Here is a 16,773-nt window from a genome sequence, read left to right on the forward strand (position 1 = left end):
AATGACATGATCGTCTAACTGAAAAATCCAAGAGAATCATCTGTAAACCTATCAGAATGAGAATTCTGGAAGGAGGCTGGGGTATAAAATAAATAAGCCAAAATCAATGTCTTTCCTACATTCCTGAAATGCTCAGTTAGAAAATAAAATGGATAAAAAGACCGCATCACGATATCCACAAGAACAACAAGAGAGATTACAATATCCATAAATACACCTAAAATGAAAAGTGTGAGTCCCAGTAAACAGTGTTGACAGAGGCACTCGTGGACAAGGACAGGCTATGGTCATGTCGAACTGCAACAGCTCAATCTATAAATCCAAGGCAATTCATTAAAATTCCAGGGGTATTTTTCCTTCATACATGATAAAATTAGTACATTGTTCATTTGGAACAAAAAACACATAAAAATAGATAATAAAGAAGAGTAATGAGAGGGTTATAGTCCAACATTGGCTATTGAAATATATAACAAAGTAAAGTAGTTAAACAGAATGGTACTACTGCAGAAATAGATATCCAGAGCAACAGAGAACAGTAGGAAGTTCAGAAACAGACGGAAGTATATATACAATTGTGTTGTACTCTCAAGTTCACTTAGTAGAGGAAGGACAGGGTAATCAACAACTGGGTTTAGAACAACTCACTAACTAGTTGGGGAAAAATAGATTCATAATATATACCTGACATCAAAATAAATATCAGATGCATCAAACATTTAAATGTAAAAAATTCAATTGCAAAAGTAGTACAAGAAAACATATGTTGATTCTCACAACAATCTCATGAGGAGGGCAGGGCTGGTATTTATTATCATTGTGTAGATGAGGAAGTTCAGGTTCAGCAAGGTGAGGGACAGCACCAGTATCTGAACCCAAGCCTGACCCCTAGTCAAGAGGGTAAACAGGCAGGGTGGTGGTAGGGAGAGCACTACGAGACATTCTAGTTTATGAACGTGGGAAAGTGCCTGCAGTAAACCAGCCAAGCCTGGAGGGAGGGCACCCACTGACTGAGACCTTCCCAGGTGGGAGCTCAGGCCGGGGATAGCTCACCTGTTGGCCTTGTGGCCCAGGCTGTCCAGCAGGTGTGCCTGGTCCAGGTCTCGCGGGAAGCCGTGCAGCACCCACCCTTTCTGAACGCAGTCTCGTTCCTTCAGGCGTTGGGTCAACACCTTCAAGATGATGCTGTCAGGGACTGGAGAGGAAGAGGATGAGTGATCAGATCACTCTGCTGCCCTGGGCCTCCGCAGAGAACATGGAGGAGGAGCCTCTGGTGTAGTGGCCCATGGGCCTCCTAGCTGCACCGATCATAGACTGAACTGATGGAGAGTTAGGTTTACCTGGAGCCTCTTGGAACTACTGGGGAAGGCTACGGATGCCCATTCCCTAGTTCCCTCCATAGTCCCAGGGACTGGAGGAATGCGGCTGCTCGAAATGGGGAAAGCATTGGGTGGCCTGACCTTGACAAGGTCCTATCCATCTGCAGACAGAATAGCTCCCAACCCCCAGTGACATGTGGGTGGTTTTTTCCCCCTAAGGATCCAATTTTTATAGGAAAAGACTTTTCACAGAAGCACACCAGGCCCCAGCTGAAGATCTGTTTTCCCTTGAATGGTATTGCATTAGTTCCCACAACGCTCTCTGCTAATTTGTGATCCGTAAGCAACCGCTGCTCTGCTCCTTTCCCCAATTCTTCCCTCTTGGATGTTTAGAACTGAATCTCTTTCAAGAATCACAGCTCTAGTTATAACTGGAGACTGAAATAAAATCCTATGGAAAATGAAATATTGAGAGAAGATTCTTATTTACATTATCATAATTGACATTTTTCTGAAACTTATACCTCTCTTCCCAGACTCATTAAATGCCCTATGTTGCTAATGTACTGCATTCTAGCAATTTGCACTGCATCTCCTGCACTTTGCACTCATTTTTCTAGAAATACTCAGTAAATATTACCATTGTTAGCTATGAATGCTGGCCCCAAGATGAGGTAGTTTCTTAACGTTACAATGAAAGTGCTTTGCAGCTTCTTTGGAGATGCATGATCTCTGTCCTATGAACTGCCTGTGGGTTAGGCAAGTGGCCCTAATGCAGACATTTGAAACCTCCAAAAAGGGTCCTCAGGCTGTCACCCAAGCGAACTTGGAGGTGGGAGACACAGAGAACTCAGTAACAGCTGCTTTCCTACATGGTGGTTACCTTGTGGGGTTACTGCCTTTGCTGTCAAAGAACCATGTATCTTATTCTAAGTGTTCTGCATTTACCTGAATTTACTCTTTCTCACACCTTTCAGCCTTTCTTTCTAGTCCTAAGAAAGAGCAGAGATGGAAGTTTGCTCTAACTAGAACATGTGGACATTTCACGTGAATGACAAGTCAATGCATCTACTTCCATCTTTCCCCTGCCTAAAGCCCACTATGACTCCCAGTGCTCTCAGAGTACAGAGTAGACTCCTCCTAATGCCACTGGGGTCCTGCAGGTCTGGATCCTGCTTCCCTCCTAGGTGAGTCTCCACAGCTCTTCACTTCCCTTTGGAACGTGCTGTTCCCTCCATCTCAACTTCCTTCCCTCCCACTTTGCCTGGGGGATGCCTTTGGACTCAGTCTTTGGGCCCCAGCCGGAGTGTGCCCTCCTCAGGAAAGTTTCAGGCGCCTTCTGGCCCAGGTTAGCGCTCGTACTTCTCCTTCTCCGCACTTGTCACCCTTGTTTTTCATTAACTCTCTTGGTAATTCATTGTTTGGTGCTGCCTCTCACAAGAGAGTTCCGCAAGGACAAAGGACCATGTTCATCTCAATTTTCAGTGCCAATCAGAGCCTGGTGCACAGCAGGTGGGAAGCAAATAAACAAAGTCTTACCTTTTAAAAAAAACCCTGCAACCAAGGCAAATATGTGAAAACCAACTGGGCTAGCCTTTGGGGAGCCAGGTGGTAGAGAGGAAAGAACATGGGCTTGGGGTGCTCACAGATCTAGGGCACTCAGCTTCCTTATCTGTCTCTATCGTGATGAGTAATCCTACATATAAAGTTCAGGCATGGAGTGGATGCTTAAAGACTGTGGCTATTACTTTTTTTTTTTAAGAAAACAAACAATACACTTAGCATCACCAAAAATGGATATCTTAGCTTAACCATAGGTGTATTTAAACAAAGTATCCATATAATCATTGTAAAACCTGTGTTTGCACAGTAAGTTTTATAAATCAATTTAAAATTAAGACAACAAGGAAAAAAATCTACAAGTTCAGATAGCAAAGTTCTTAAATTCTAAATATTAAACACAAATTTAAACACCATTTGGTCAGCTGTAAAAACTGCAGATGTTCTGAAAATAGCAAGTAGAAAGTTCTTTCAAATATCTGCATTGCCATAGTAATGAGGTTATTACTTTTTAATTCAGGAGGTGTGTGTTGGGAAACAATGCTTTAGTGTTCACGTTTCCACATGGTTAGGGCTTCCTGAGCAAAGACTGTTGGCACCTGGGTCAAAGGATGCTTGCCCAGCCAACCAGCTTTGGAAGTTAAAGATAGAGATCTCTGGAGAGACTTAGGGAGACCTACATTTACATTCCAGGGATTGTAAAACTAGAGACCTTATCCTCTTCTCCCCAGAGAGGATTTATTATATGCTAGAGCAGCGGTCACTCTGTGTCTGTGGATGGAGGAAGAAGAGCTGAGCCAGCTACCCTGTATGAGCTCCAAGATTTACAATGTTGGGGTTCCTCTGCAGGTTAAAAACACCTGTTTATACGAGGCACATCTGGCCCTTACCACATCGCCCTGTGGGGAACAGGGACGTGGGGAGCCAGTGCTAACATTACTAAGTGAGTAGTTAATTGGTCTGTTCTCTTACCAGAAACTGCATAAGTAAATAAACACAGACATAAAAACTTAGCAATGTGGGTTAAAAATCTGCCCCAGAGCCTTCCAGTCTGGGTATACTCCTAAATATTCACAAACATTTTTACCGAAATAAAGAACAAATGCAGAAATAAGCCTTTCCCAGTCGCTTATGCAGTGATAGTTACTGAACGTCTGTGCTGTTCAGGTTGTGTTTGGGGCTGGGGTACGGTGGCATGCAAGACAGCCAAGGGCCCTGTCCTCCTGCAGCTTACATTATGGCAGGGGAGACAAACAATGTATAGATAAATAACTTTTGCAGAGAGTCATACGCACTGTGAAGAAAACAAACCCGGTGATGGCATGAAGGAGTCTGCTGGCTCCATCTGGCCCAGGACGGCCTCTGAAGGGGTCCCATTTGGCTGAGATCTGAATGATGGATCTAGCCGCACAAAGACACGGGGAGGAATGTTAAGGAAGAGGGGACAGCACAGGCAAAGGCCCTGAGACAGGAATGAATGCGATACATTCAAAGAATGGAAAGAGGGCCAGAATGGCTGGAGCAGAGTGGTGGAGGGGGAAGACAGTGGGAAATAAGGTTGGAGAAGTCCTGCCAGTCTTCAGGAAAGAGAGGGCACTTGGAACACACCCAGACCATCTTGGAAATGATCACACATTGGCCCTCAGTGCATATCTATTGAATGAACAAATGGGACTTTACCTCAGAATTGAAAGCTCATCTTGTGGGGTTAGTAAGTAGAGTCTCATTTGGAGTTCACAGAGACCAAAGCCAATCTGCCGCCAAGGACGTAGCTAATCTACAGGACATTTTTCAAAGCGGCCATTGCAGAACTGAGAGCAGGGATGGTTCCACCTATGAATGAGCTCTGCTGAGGAACCCTGGATAAAAATTAACTGCTAATATCTCTAGCATTCTAAATTTCAAAATTATCTTTTGCTGACTCCACAAGCACAATACCCTCCAAATCCTTGGGAATCCTGTGCATCTGAGAGATGCAACAAGCTTCCATCCAATGCTCCTGGGAGAGAGAGAGGCTGGCTGTGGTGAATGAGATCCTGGGCATTCCCCATTCTCACCCCAGTTCTGTCCTAGCTGATCTTGAAACTCTGAACTTCACCTTTTCAATTGCAAAATGGGAAGATGGGGAGGGGGCACTGAGCTACAAGGAAGAAGGTATTGGAGGACTTTTTTTGGGGGGGGGGGGGGAGCGGGGCATGGGCAGACTCTGGGAATTGAACTTAGGTCTCCAGCTCAGCAGGCGAGAATTCTTGGCTGTGAACCACCGTTGCACCACCTGGTACTGGAAGATTTTTAATGCCAGTGCTTTTACTACAGTTCCTTAGAATAGAACCCAGAAAATCCAACTCTTAGATCCCTCCAAATTCTTTTCTTAAAACTGGTATTAGTTGACAGCCCTGCAGACTCTGCTTGCTAGCTGTGGGACCTCCCTGAACCTCAGTGTCCTCCTCTGTGATACCTGCCTCACTGACTGTTGTGGGTCCTGAAGATGACTCAGAAGATGTCAGGCTTATTAGAGGTATTCTGAAGAGATGTGTGGATATAATTTTAATCGTCTCTAAAAATTTATCCAGATTCTCACATGGATGACTGTTATGAAGCCACTGGCAAGAATATGTGATCCTTGAGTTAAAACATGAAGTGCAACATCTGAAAAAAACAAACAGACAAAAAACAACAACAACAAAAAACCCCATAAAGTGCAACATCTGGGCTTGAATCTGACTTTAGGGAAGTGCAGCAGGTTGGAAATGCACTTGCTGTTGGGAGAGGTTGGTCCACTGGATAATTGGCTTACTGACCAGTGATGTCCTTGGGCCTATTAGGCTTCAGCTCTTTGGGAATGAGGACTAGGGCCAATATTTTCTGACTGGTTTCTCCTATAATCAGGTTCTGCTTGGAAACCAAACTTTATCTCAGTGAAGTCTGACCAACTGAACCACAGTCTTCTCAGGGCAACAGTGGGCTGCTTGTAAGGCCTGGAGCCTTGACCATTCAAGCAGAAGGGACCTGGAAGGTCATCCTATTGATCTCTCTCATTTCAGAGTTGGGAAACTCAGCCCAAAGAAGTTATGGTTTTGAAGGGGCCTGCCCAAGTTCATGCAGCCAACCGGTGGTCGAGCTGGTGGGAGACCTGATTCCTGACCTATAATGCACTCCTACTCCTACCCCCACCCTCACACTGTCCCGAGGTCTCATTGTCCAGTAGCTCTAGAGCACCTGAGTTCCTCCCCTCAGCCACTTTAAAATCAATGCAAGAAAGTTTCTCAAATCGGGGAGGAATCTGCCTTGAGGGAAGAATGGAAGATCAGAAAGAAACAACGGGATTTTTTTTTTTTTTGCCTGTTAGTTGACAAAAATTAGAACATTAGTGAAACCCAGAATTAGTGAAGATGTGAACAAATATATACTCTATTGGTAAAGTTACTAAAAACGCAGTCATACAATTTCTAGAGGAAATTCCAAATTTGCATCAAAATTTAAAATATACATGCCCTTTGACCCAGCAATCCTATTTCTAAGATTTATACCTGAGATACTAACATAGAGAGAAAACAAAATGTCCATTTCAATGTTGTTCATTGTAGTGACAATTGCAAGTTATCTAAAATGCCCATCAACAGAGGACACGTTAAATAAAGAATAGTGTATCTATGCAGTGGGACATCATGTAACTTTTTTTAAAAGTCATGTATATTTATTAACTTGACAAAAGGTCTATGACAGAATATGCAACAAGAAAAAAGGTAAATAAACAGTTTATATAATATGGCCTAATTCAAATAAAACTATATATACTCTTTCTCTTTCTCTTTCTCTCTCAGGAGAGAATTAGACCCAATCCCTCCTCTTACAGAACTCAGGATCCTGGAGTTAAGATGAGACAAGGGTACAATTAAACACAGTCCTGAATGGAAAGGCATTCCATTCTCCATGCAGGAGAAGTAGTAAGGGCTTGGGCTTTCAGATGATTGGCACTTAATAAACACTCATTGAATGAATGAATGAATGAATAGTACCATTTCCATAAAACAGATTGGTCTTTAGTTCCTCAGTTGCTTGAGGGCCAGAGAACTAAAGGATATATCTCACCAAGCCCCAAATCAGGTGCTGGGGCAATGGAAAATAATCAACCTTTCTCTCAGTAATACTTCTAACCTATTTGTAAATTAACAAGTAGTCAGGAGAATATGTGCTGACATCTGGGATTTATTTCAAAATCCCATGGAAGGGGCACTACATGTGTGTGTTTGTGGGGGGTCTAGATGAAATAAGAGTGGCCCTGAGTATATGCGGGTTCATTATACTGGGAGATGGGTCCACACAGGTTCAATGGACTATTCTGTCTACTTTTTATAAGTTTAAACTTTTCCATTAAAAAGTGGTGTTTTTTCCCTTTATAAGGAAACTGATTCCTAAAGGAGTTTGAAATTGCCTCTGTGAGAGCCTAAGCCAAAAGTTCACTGGCACAGCGATTTGACCCAACAACATGTGGGCAAAGGACGAAATCTTCCCAGAAGGCCATCCTTGTGCCTCATTAGGCTGCTCCCACTTTGGGGAGACTTGGGTATAGAATGGCCTCTGTCCTTGTGTAACTCCACCAGTTCCTACCGGCACCACAGCTGGAAGCTCTGTCCAGCAGCCTGGCCTCATGGGCACTTGCCTAAATCTGCCCTCTCCTGGGTAACCTGTGAAACCTCAGACCCTCACACGAGTTATTTAACTTCTGTGTCCCTCAGTCAGTGTTCAATAAATCACAGTTACGTAGAGACTCTGAGGGGCAGCGTGGCTAAAGAGGCAGGTCCTGGCATAGAATATTTTGGCTAATACAGTAGGAGTCTTCTCTGCAGAGACGGGCTGGGTTTCCTACTCTGGGTTGAGGTGAGGGGACTGGGAAGCATTCCTAGGTGGCTGAAACAAATGACAGATCCTTCCGGATGCTGCCTCTGGGCCCACCGACCTTTCCTAATGAGCATCTCCCCGCCTCCCCCCCCAGCCCCCAGCCATGTGCCTGCAGGGTACAGGATGCAGGAGTGAAGCCCCGAAGACCTTGCCTTTAGCTGAATTTCCACAAACCCACCCCCTCTCCTGTATCAAGTCCTGGTCTGTGCCTTCATTTTGCTGCCAGACACCTTTTTTTTTTTTTTACCTGTAGGCTATTTAATGCCTTTCCAACCCCACATGGGCTGACCAGCCAGTTCAAGGAAAAAAAAGGCGTTTTGGGGGGTGGGTGGGGAATAGGGGAAACATCTCATCTGTTGTTCTGCTGAAAGCTGAATGTCCCCTTGATAATGCTGTCCATTTAGCCTTTATCCTCCTCTCAGATAGAGATTTTTCTGTGCGGTCTAAAGTCTTTCACCATTAAGTCAGATGCCTGAGGCTTGATTTCTGGGCTTGACAGTTAACATCTTACCCTGAGTACAAACTACTGCCAAGGGCTACCTCTCCGGAATGTCCTGTCAACCCTAAATTTAGCAAAGTGCAAGATATGAATACCCCATTATCTCATAAGCCCACACCACAGGGTTTCATTTTTTTTGCTCAAGATCTTCCATAAAAGATGCCAGTGCCCACCTTGACCTCGAGGTTTGTTAAAATCTCAATTCATTCATTCCCTGCTGGGCTGGGTGTGTCTGGCACCCGGACTGATGTTGAGTCATCATCATAGATGGGAAGCTGCTGCCCCCATCAGCCCAGGACGCCAGGCCCCGCTTCTCCTGAACTTGAGGGCATCCTGTTTGAAGACCCATTCTCCACATGAAGCTCCCTCCTCCAGAGAAATTCCGCAGCTCTTGACAGGAGGAAGTGCCAACGTGAGTTAGGTCACCCATGAGCTGTAACTGGCTGGGACTGGTTCCTCCCCCGCTGCAGGCTGACTCTCTCATCCGGGGTCAAGCCCAGCTCAGATATGGGTGGGTAAGGGCCATAGGGAGCGCTTATGCCAGAGCCCGTATTTTTCTGGGGAAACTGAAGCCGAGGCGGAGAAGGGATGCACCCTAGGCCCAGTGCAGAGTCTTTTCTGCTGCAAGACCAGCCGCCCGCTGTCTGCCCTGGGGCAATGGCCTCCCCTGCGTTGCGGCTGCATTTTGTCCCTTGCCCAGTGCCTGAACCTGGAGCACAGCTGGATGGCACGAGGGTGCCAAGATTACTGTGGCTGGTACAAACAGGCAGAGACGAAACACTGGAGAAGAGGAAATAGCTCCCTCAGCCAGTGCTTAAATGTAAAAAAGACCCAAGGTTGGTTGTTATATACAATAGTCCTTGAGCGCTCCTTCATCATTTCAGGGCAAATGAAAGAAAGCTGAACACGTTCCTACATACCTACACCCACCCTCCACAGCCATACCCTCCCTGCATACCAGCACATCCCTACTTCCACACTCACATACCTACATACACATCTATGGACACACACGTTCCTACATAAACACTCATACACCTACATACTCCCCTACACACATGCACACTCATTACACACAAGCACATATCATACACCCACCTATACCCACCACACACTCATGTACTACAAACATGCTACAAATACACTCTCATATATCTACCTATACATACCACACCATCCCTATGCACACACTCATGCACACTCATATCCTATATACTGTCCTACATAAACACACACACACTACACACATGCACACACATGCACACACTCATACACATCCGATTATATACATTTCCACACTTTACATCTACACACACTCATAGAATACACATACACCTACACACTCTTCCCCCGACTATTCCTATGCCTACATTCACCTCTACACACACTACCCCATGTGCACTATACCCTCACATCCACCTACACACTCAACACAAACACTACAAAAACACACAACCCCACACCTCCCCACTCCCTTGCACATACATGTACATGAACATGTACCCCTCGCATTCTCTTCAAGCTACCCCCTGCAACTTCTTTCCTTCTTCAAGCCCTCCCTGATGTCAATGCAAAGATGACATGTTAGTGATAATGGAAGACATGAGAATTTGCCACTTCCCCCTTCCCAATATCACTCCTGAAGTGGGGCCCATAGGAATCCATGCTGTGCAGAGAGTCTAAGGAAAGGGACTTAGAAAAGCTTTTGCCTTTGTCGTTTCTAATTTCCATCTCGAGCACGTGATTCTTGAAGGAAATGGGGCCCTCCCTCCCTCCCGAGTCGCTTCTCCAGAATGCAGGGAGGCTTTGTCATGACAGAGGTTGGGCCCTTTGGGGTCTCCAATTTACTATCACTGTAATTCAATGAAAGCTACCATTTCTGAGAGAAAATTCCTCTCCAGATGGTACTGATTCCCAGCAGCTGAGGTTGGCAAGCCCTCCTCACTAGTGTAATCGGAAATCACGACTTAGAAGACCCTCTGGGGCTAAGTGTGGCAGGACCTAGAGCCAGCCGGGTGTGGTTCCTTTAGTGATGCTGTTTGTTTATTATTTACTGCCACCTGCTGGCCAGTCATGGATCCTGCACCTCAAGTGAGCTCTTCTAACGATAAGCAGGGCATCTTTAAAATCTGCAAGGGAGATGAGGAGAAACTTGGATTTTTAGAATTGGTCACACCCTGAAATTCTGCAGTGGGGGTTGGGAGAGTCCACTGGCTCTAGTTTGCCTCCTTGATAAACTCAGATAAGTTTCTATTCCCAGGGACCTTGGTTCTCCAGCTGCAAAATGAAACATATGTCTTCTAAGATTTCTCTAGGTTCCAAAAAGTCTATATGCTAGCCTTTATATTGCTTAACAACCGCATTTAAAATTTATTGGCAGACTATGGTGCTAGAGAATGACAACTTTTTTAATAGCAGATTTTTTCCCCCAAGTCCATAAAAACACATTAGCCCTGGGGGCTTCTACCAATTTAAAGTACATTCCATTTCTTCTGTGATACTCTCCCTCAGAGTGACTTCCTCCTCTACATAACTCCCTTCTCTACCATGTCCACCCAGGCAAAAAGTAAGGATGAGTGCCCTCAGCATATCCCAGCAGATTGTTCTGGGTGGCAGAGATATCCAGCAGTGGGCATTTCAGTTTGTCCCTCTTTAATCAAGTTTTAATTAAAAAAAAAAATCCATTTTAAAATAAAGGTTCTTCTATAGATAACTGATACATCACTTAGCAAATGAATGAGACATTTAATTAAAAAGCTCAGTTGAAAAGCTCAAGAATAACTTGGTAATTATTCTTATCTGAAAACATATTTTTACTTCTGAAAATGGAATATGAAAGAACTTGGGAAAATGAGAAGAGGCAAGCCAGTCCATATGTGAACTAGATTGTTTGAATCTAGTACTAAAAGCACTCCAGGTACACACTACAAATAAAAAAGAGTTTAGGGAGTATGATTTTAATGAATTCAGGGCCCTGAACAAGTTACTTCTCCCACCTCTCCAGGGCAGCAAGGATGCCACTGGCCATGTGATCTGTGAGAAGAAAGCTGGTAACTACTGGGAAACCAAGAAACTGATCCATTTCCCCGGGTTTTTTGGAGTGGAAAAGATACCACGGTCTATTTATTTAACAAACAGTATGCTATAGTCCTTACTATGAGCTTGACTCTGTTCTAAGCACCTTACAAATATCAATTTGTGTACTCCTCATTTTTAAAGAGACAGGTAGTAGTAGTATCCCCCATTTTACAGACTTGGAAATTGAGGCCCAGAAAGTGGAAGCAGTTTTTTAGGTGGTGGATCCCGGAATTAAATCCAGCCAATCTGGTTCTAGGGGCTACTGTGCTCTGTGACTTGCCTTTTAGGGGAAAGAGCTCTGTGATCAGAACAAGGGACAGGAATTCAGCCCTCCACTCTGCATTGAATTTGCAGCATGCCCTTGGGCAGGATACTAGGGTTTCCTTTTTTTTAAAAAGAAGAGAATTGGACTCTAAGGTCTTCGAAGCCTCTGCAAGCCGCTTTGAGGCACCTCTGTAGCCATCCTGTCAATCCAGCTGCTGAGGATTTATACAGCTGTATTTATACAGCTGTATTCTGCCCTGCACAGTCACATGATGGTGCCAATCCCAAACAAATCGAAAACATTCTAATCAAGCCTCTCCTGGTCTGGTAAAAAAAAAGGGGCTACAAATTCTGTGCTACTCCTCCCGTTGAGAGGTGGGATCTAATCTCTTCTGTTTGCAAATGGGCTGGACTTATTGCCTTGCTTGACCAGTAGAATGTGGTGGAAGTGTAGACGGAGGCTAGATCACAAAAAGCCTTGTAGGTGCCCCCTTTCCCAACTACCGCCGCCATCCTTGGTTTCCTTGGAATGCTTGTTCCAGGGGAAGCCAGCCATCAGGTAAGAAGTCCAGCTAACCTCAAGCCTCCATGCCACGAGGAAGCTCAAGCTATCTGAGTGGAGAAGCTGCATGGAGAAAAGATGCCTGGCCTGCCCAACTGTTCCAAGAATGGCATACATGAAGGCACCAGGTTCATACATGAAGAATCCATCTTAGACATACCTGCCCCAGCAGATGCAACGTGAAGAAGAGCCAAGGAATTAAGGTGACACCAAGAGCATGATCCCAGATACGAGGCCTCATGCCAACTGAGACCCAAGTCACTGTGGAGCAGAGTCAAGCCCTCCCTGCCATACCCTGCCCGAAGTCCTGACCCACTAAATCAGGAGCATAATAAAATAGCTGTTGTTTTATGCCACTAAACTGTGGATAGCTTGGTATGCTACAACAGATATCTGGAGCACTGAAGGTGTGTCAAACCAGGGCTTTGCTGGTCCAGTTACTACTGGAACTAGGCACCTAAAGTTGGTAGTAGTCACATGAAAAGAATATATCATATGTAAGCTGTTTTCTTACATATGAAACATGCATTATTTACTCAATGGGGCTTGCTCTTACTGCCATTCCTACTACTACAGCGAGGGTGACAACTACTGCTATCCAATAATAATAGTGCGTATTTAATAAAGGGCACTGCAATGTGCCATGCGCTGTGCTAAACACTGAATAACATGATTTCATTTTGTACATATACAAACCAGTAAATTGGATATCATGAAAATCTCATCTTATAGGTAAGGAAACTGAAGCTCTGGGAGGCTGAGCGACTTGCCCAAGGTCACACAGCTGGTAAGTGGCAGAGTCTGAATTGGAATCAAATCTGTGGGATTATTGGGCTCAATCAGTAACGACTCCCTCTACTGTCTAGGAGGGTCAAGCGCCTCCGAGCTGCATGCTGCCTTCTATCACCCGTGCTCCGCTTGGTTCCTTTGCTCAAGACTAAAGAGGCCCTTTTTAGTTGATGGTGTAGTGGAGAGGCTGGAGGGAAGTGGCTGAACTCGTAGAGCTGTGTTCTAGCAGCCTTGTTTCTTAAAGATGATAGTATATATATATATTTATAATGCATATATAGCTTTTACAATGTGACTCTGTGATTGTGAAAACCTTGTGTCTGACGCTCCTTTTAACTACAGTATGGACAGATGAGTAAAAAATATGGATAAAAATAAACAAATAATAGGGGGAACAAAGATTAAAATAAATTGGGTAGATGAAAATACTAGTGGTCAATGAGAGGGTGGGGTGAGGTGTATGGTATGTATGAGTTTTTACTTTTTTTCTTTTACTTCTTTTTCTGGAGTGATACAATGTTCAAAAAAATGATCATGGTGATGAACACACAACTATATGATAATATTGCAAGTCACTGATTGTATACTATGCATGGAATGTTTGTATGTTAAAAATGTTTGTGTGTTGTATGTTGTTTAATTAATAAAAATATATTTTTAAAAAAGACTAAAGGGGTCTCACCTATATAGAAATGCAGGCAGCAGGGGAAAGCATCCAGGTCCCAGATGCCAAAGAGAAGGCCTGCCTGGTTTTGTCCAGACCATAGGTCCAGGGTGAACGATCATTCATTCATTCATAGCTGAATTATGAGATAGAGGAATCACCCACCCAGTCCTACCTGAGTGGAGCAAAGAGTTAGCTGGGGACAAAGCATAAGCAGAAACATGCAGCACAATTAATGCTGGGATGGGAGGACACTGGAGCAGGAGAGGGTCTCAGTTGGGGTCCACCTCACCTCCCAGTAACCAACCATGATCAAAAGTAGGGGCAGGGCAGTGAGGTCAGGTCTCTAGTAGTCAAAATCACAGATGGGGTAAATGAGATAATGTCGAGAGATTTGGGATCTATGGTAGATCTCCCTCTCCTGTCCTGTCTCCCATGGATGCCACAGGATTGCCCCAGAGAAGGTGGATGGGAACCCGCACTTCCCTCTACGCCGGGGAAGTCTCCTCCTTGACTCTCCACCTCCTGTATCCCTCTGCCCATATGCTGCCAATCTCCCTCTCTCTGTCCCAAGCTGGCTTTTACCCACCACCCCTTCTTTTTTTCTCCCTCTCGTATTTATCTCACTTTTGTTCACTTATGCAAAGCTAAAGGGTGTGGCTCCAATGCGTCCTTCCACATCCGTCTTGGCTAGGCCAAGTTCTCTCCTTCGTGAAAGCCTCCGTGTGGGCTTCTGGTTGACAAACCCCGGCAAGTCTCAAGTTTCTGCTTTAGGGAAGCAGCGACTGTCTGAGGTACAGGGACTACAGAGGTCACCTGGGGCAGCTTCCCCCTCCACACCTCAGGTCCTGCCACCCGCCTGCCTCCCACAGGCACAGGTGAGAAGGAAGCTGGTGTCAGTTGGAGGATGCTCTCAGAGGGAAAGGCGCTTTGAAATGTACCTGCCTTTGGGGTGTGAAAGGGGCTGGAGGGCAGCTCTAGTCTTAGTCAGGGCAGCCCAGGTAGCTCTACCAGGAGACCTCCCTGCTGGAGGAGGAGACGAGCTGGGGCCTCCGCGTCCTGCATGTCACAGACAATTTCACAGCTGAATGGGTTGGAAGTTTTGTTCTCTGCCACCACTGGGGCCTCACATGGAGAGGGAAATGCTTCCAGAAGCTCTGGTCAGAGCAAGAAGGACACCATGCACTTCTGGGCTCACCTGAGGCTTTCCAGAAATGTCTGTTGCTTTTGTTTCTGTTTCGTTTTGTGTATTTTGTTTTAATCTGGATGCCTGATACATACAAAGCACTCAAAAGCCATTTGGTCCAGGAAAAAAAAATCTGTGAATCCTCCTTTGTGCTGGACACAGCTGGGTGTTAAGAAACAGCAATAAACAAGCATACCTGGCCTCTGCTCCTGTGGCACCCTATCCATGTGGGGGAAGGAGACAGAAAGGTTAATTACATTTCATTGAATGGTGAATGAATGGATGAAGTTCCCTCACTGTCTCGGTTTCCCCACCGGACTAGCCATTTAAAAAAAAGCTTTGTGACGTTTTAGTGACAAGCATTGCCCGCTAACAAAGAATTGTTTTTTTAAAAATGTAGAGTAACAATATGCAGTTTTGCAGCAAAAAATAAGAAAGTCAACTCTCCGGAGGAATGAACCTGTGGGAAAACAGGGACACTGACCCTCTTTATATAACTACTCGTATTAACAGGTGCTTTGGCCTTCAGAACTAAAATACCACTTTTATACCTGCTGTTCTGTTTGGCTATCTTGGCCACAGATTTCTCTCCAGCTGAAAAAGACTCCTACCTATTTTCCATAAGGTAATCTTTGTAGCAGTCCCAGTGGAAAAGTCAAAAGTTTGACTTGAAAAAAGGAGCCACTTCAAAAGCATTGTCAGACCGAGGTGAGGGTTTCTTTAAAATGCATAAATTACAAGGGGCATCCATTAATCAACCTCCAGGCACCCCAACAGTGGGGGCTCTGGCTGGGGGGCAGTAAAGGGACATATATGGACAAATTCGGGGAGATGAAGAGAATAAAATACACATTGAATAAAGAGTAAATTAATCTGTTTATTACTTGCTGCTTGGACTGTGTGTGTGTGCGTGTGTGTGTAGAAAAATGAAAGAAAAATGTAGAGTTTTTTCAATAATAAAAAAGGAGTTGCACTGCGGGGCCCCTAAAGCTTGTGAAAAATTAAACTCGACGGATTCAAACTGTCCTATTTCCACTTCAAAAGAGAAGAGGCACTGAGCTCTTCCCAACTTATCTTCAAACGCCCAGCACCCTAGAAAGTTTCTTTAAAAAAATAAAGCCTCCTGTTCCCCCAAGCACTGTACCGGTTACTGTACCCACTGTCTCTCCCTCTTCTAATTATACCCCTGTGAGTCTATTAATCAACTTGTAAATTATTTAGAGAGCTGTGCGCTGTCTTCAGCTAGTACAAACACACCGCAGGCAAAGGCTTGCTGGAGACGGACAGAGGTCCCTCAGGGTCTCCCCTCGGATGGTAAGCCAGCTTGCAACTCATCGAGCCTGCACCGTTAAAAACACGAAATAGCATTCCGCTTACCTCCTCAGATGGAAAGATTTACTTTGTCTTTCAACTCAGCAACTCTTTGCAAGTTTTGAACAAAAGAGAAAAGCTGGTCTATTGTCAAATCTTTAGTGTGCATTTAGTGATGAGAATATTAATTCCCCCTAAAAAATGAAGCACTTTAGCAAAGCTCTGATTCCCCTCACCTGGGACCTGGACTTGCAGAGGGCTCTCGGAAACACACTCGTAATCATCTCTATTTGGGGCTAGTTTGGCTTGTTTGTGTTACAATGGTTGTGTCTGCAATGGCGAGGGCTCATTACCAGGATGGGCGCAAATTAGAGTCTTGAATCTTCCTCTTCTCGGGATCTGTTAGGCCATGAGGGACCGTCTCTAGATAGGAATATTTAGGAACTACTGGGATGTCCTGGAGGGGGCACAGGTAACACTCCATAATGATCTGACTTCCTTGTATCTTTTCTACATATCAGGACTTTCGCTTTTATGGGAAAGTTACTACACCAATTAAATAGCTGTTTTCTCACCTGAAAGTAAGTGGATGTCTGGCATATTCACCAAGGAATTTGGGGCTTCGTATAAGTGAACTGC

The 16,773-nt window shown here is 44.7% G+C and overlaps 1 protein-coding gene across 16 annotated transcripts in view; it reads right to left on the bottom strand.

The window, feature by feature from the left end:
- The window catches only part of AK8 (adenylate kinase 8), a 193,674-nt gene that overhangs the window by 76,745 nt on the left and 100,156 nt on the right, over positions 1-16,773 (bottom strand). For 14 of the 16 annotated variants that reach the window (XR_013170131.1, XR_013170138.1, XM_077147388.1 and 11 more), the window contains one exon: positions 1,054-1,195. The exons of 1 other annotated variant lie outside the window; for it this stretch is intronic. Coding sequence is in view for 13 of the 15 variants with exons in the window: in XM_077147388.1 (XP_077003503.1) it covers positions 1,054-1,195 (142 nt within the window). In the remaining 2 variants the exon portion in view is untranslated. Of the gene's footprint in view, positions 1-1,053; positions 1,196-5,086; positions 5,529-16,773 lie in introns of those variants that run through there. One more of the 16 variants, XM_077147417.1, reaches the window with a different exon arrangement.

Source organism: Tamandua tetradactyla, chromosome 2 (assembly GCF_023851605.1).
Source record: "Tamandua tetradactyla isolate mTamTet1 chromosome 2, mTamTet1.pri, whole genome shotgun sequence".
NCBI lineage: Eukaryota > Metazoa > Chordata > Mammalia > Pilosa > Myrmecophagidae > Tamandua > Tamandua tetradactyla.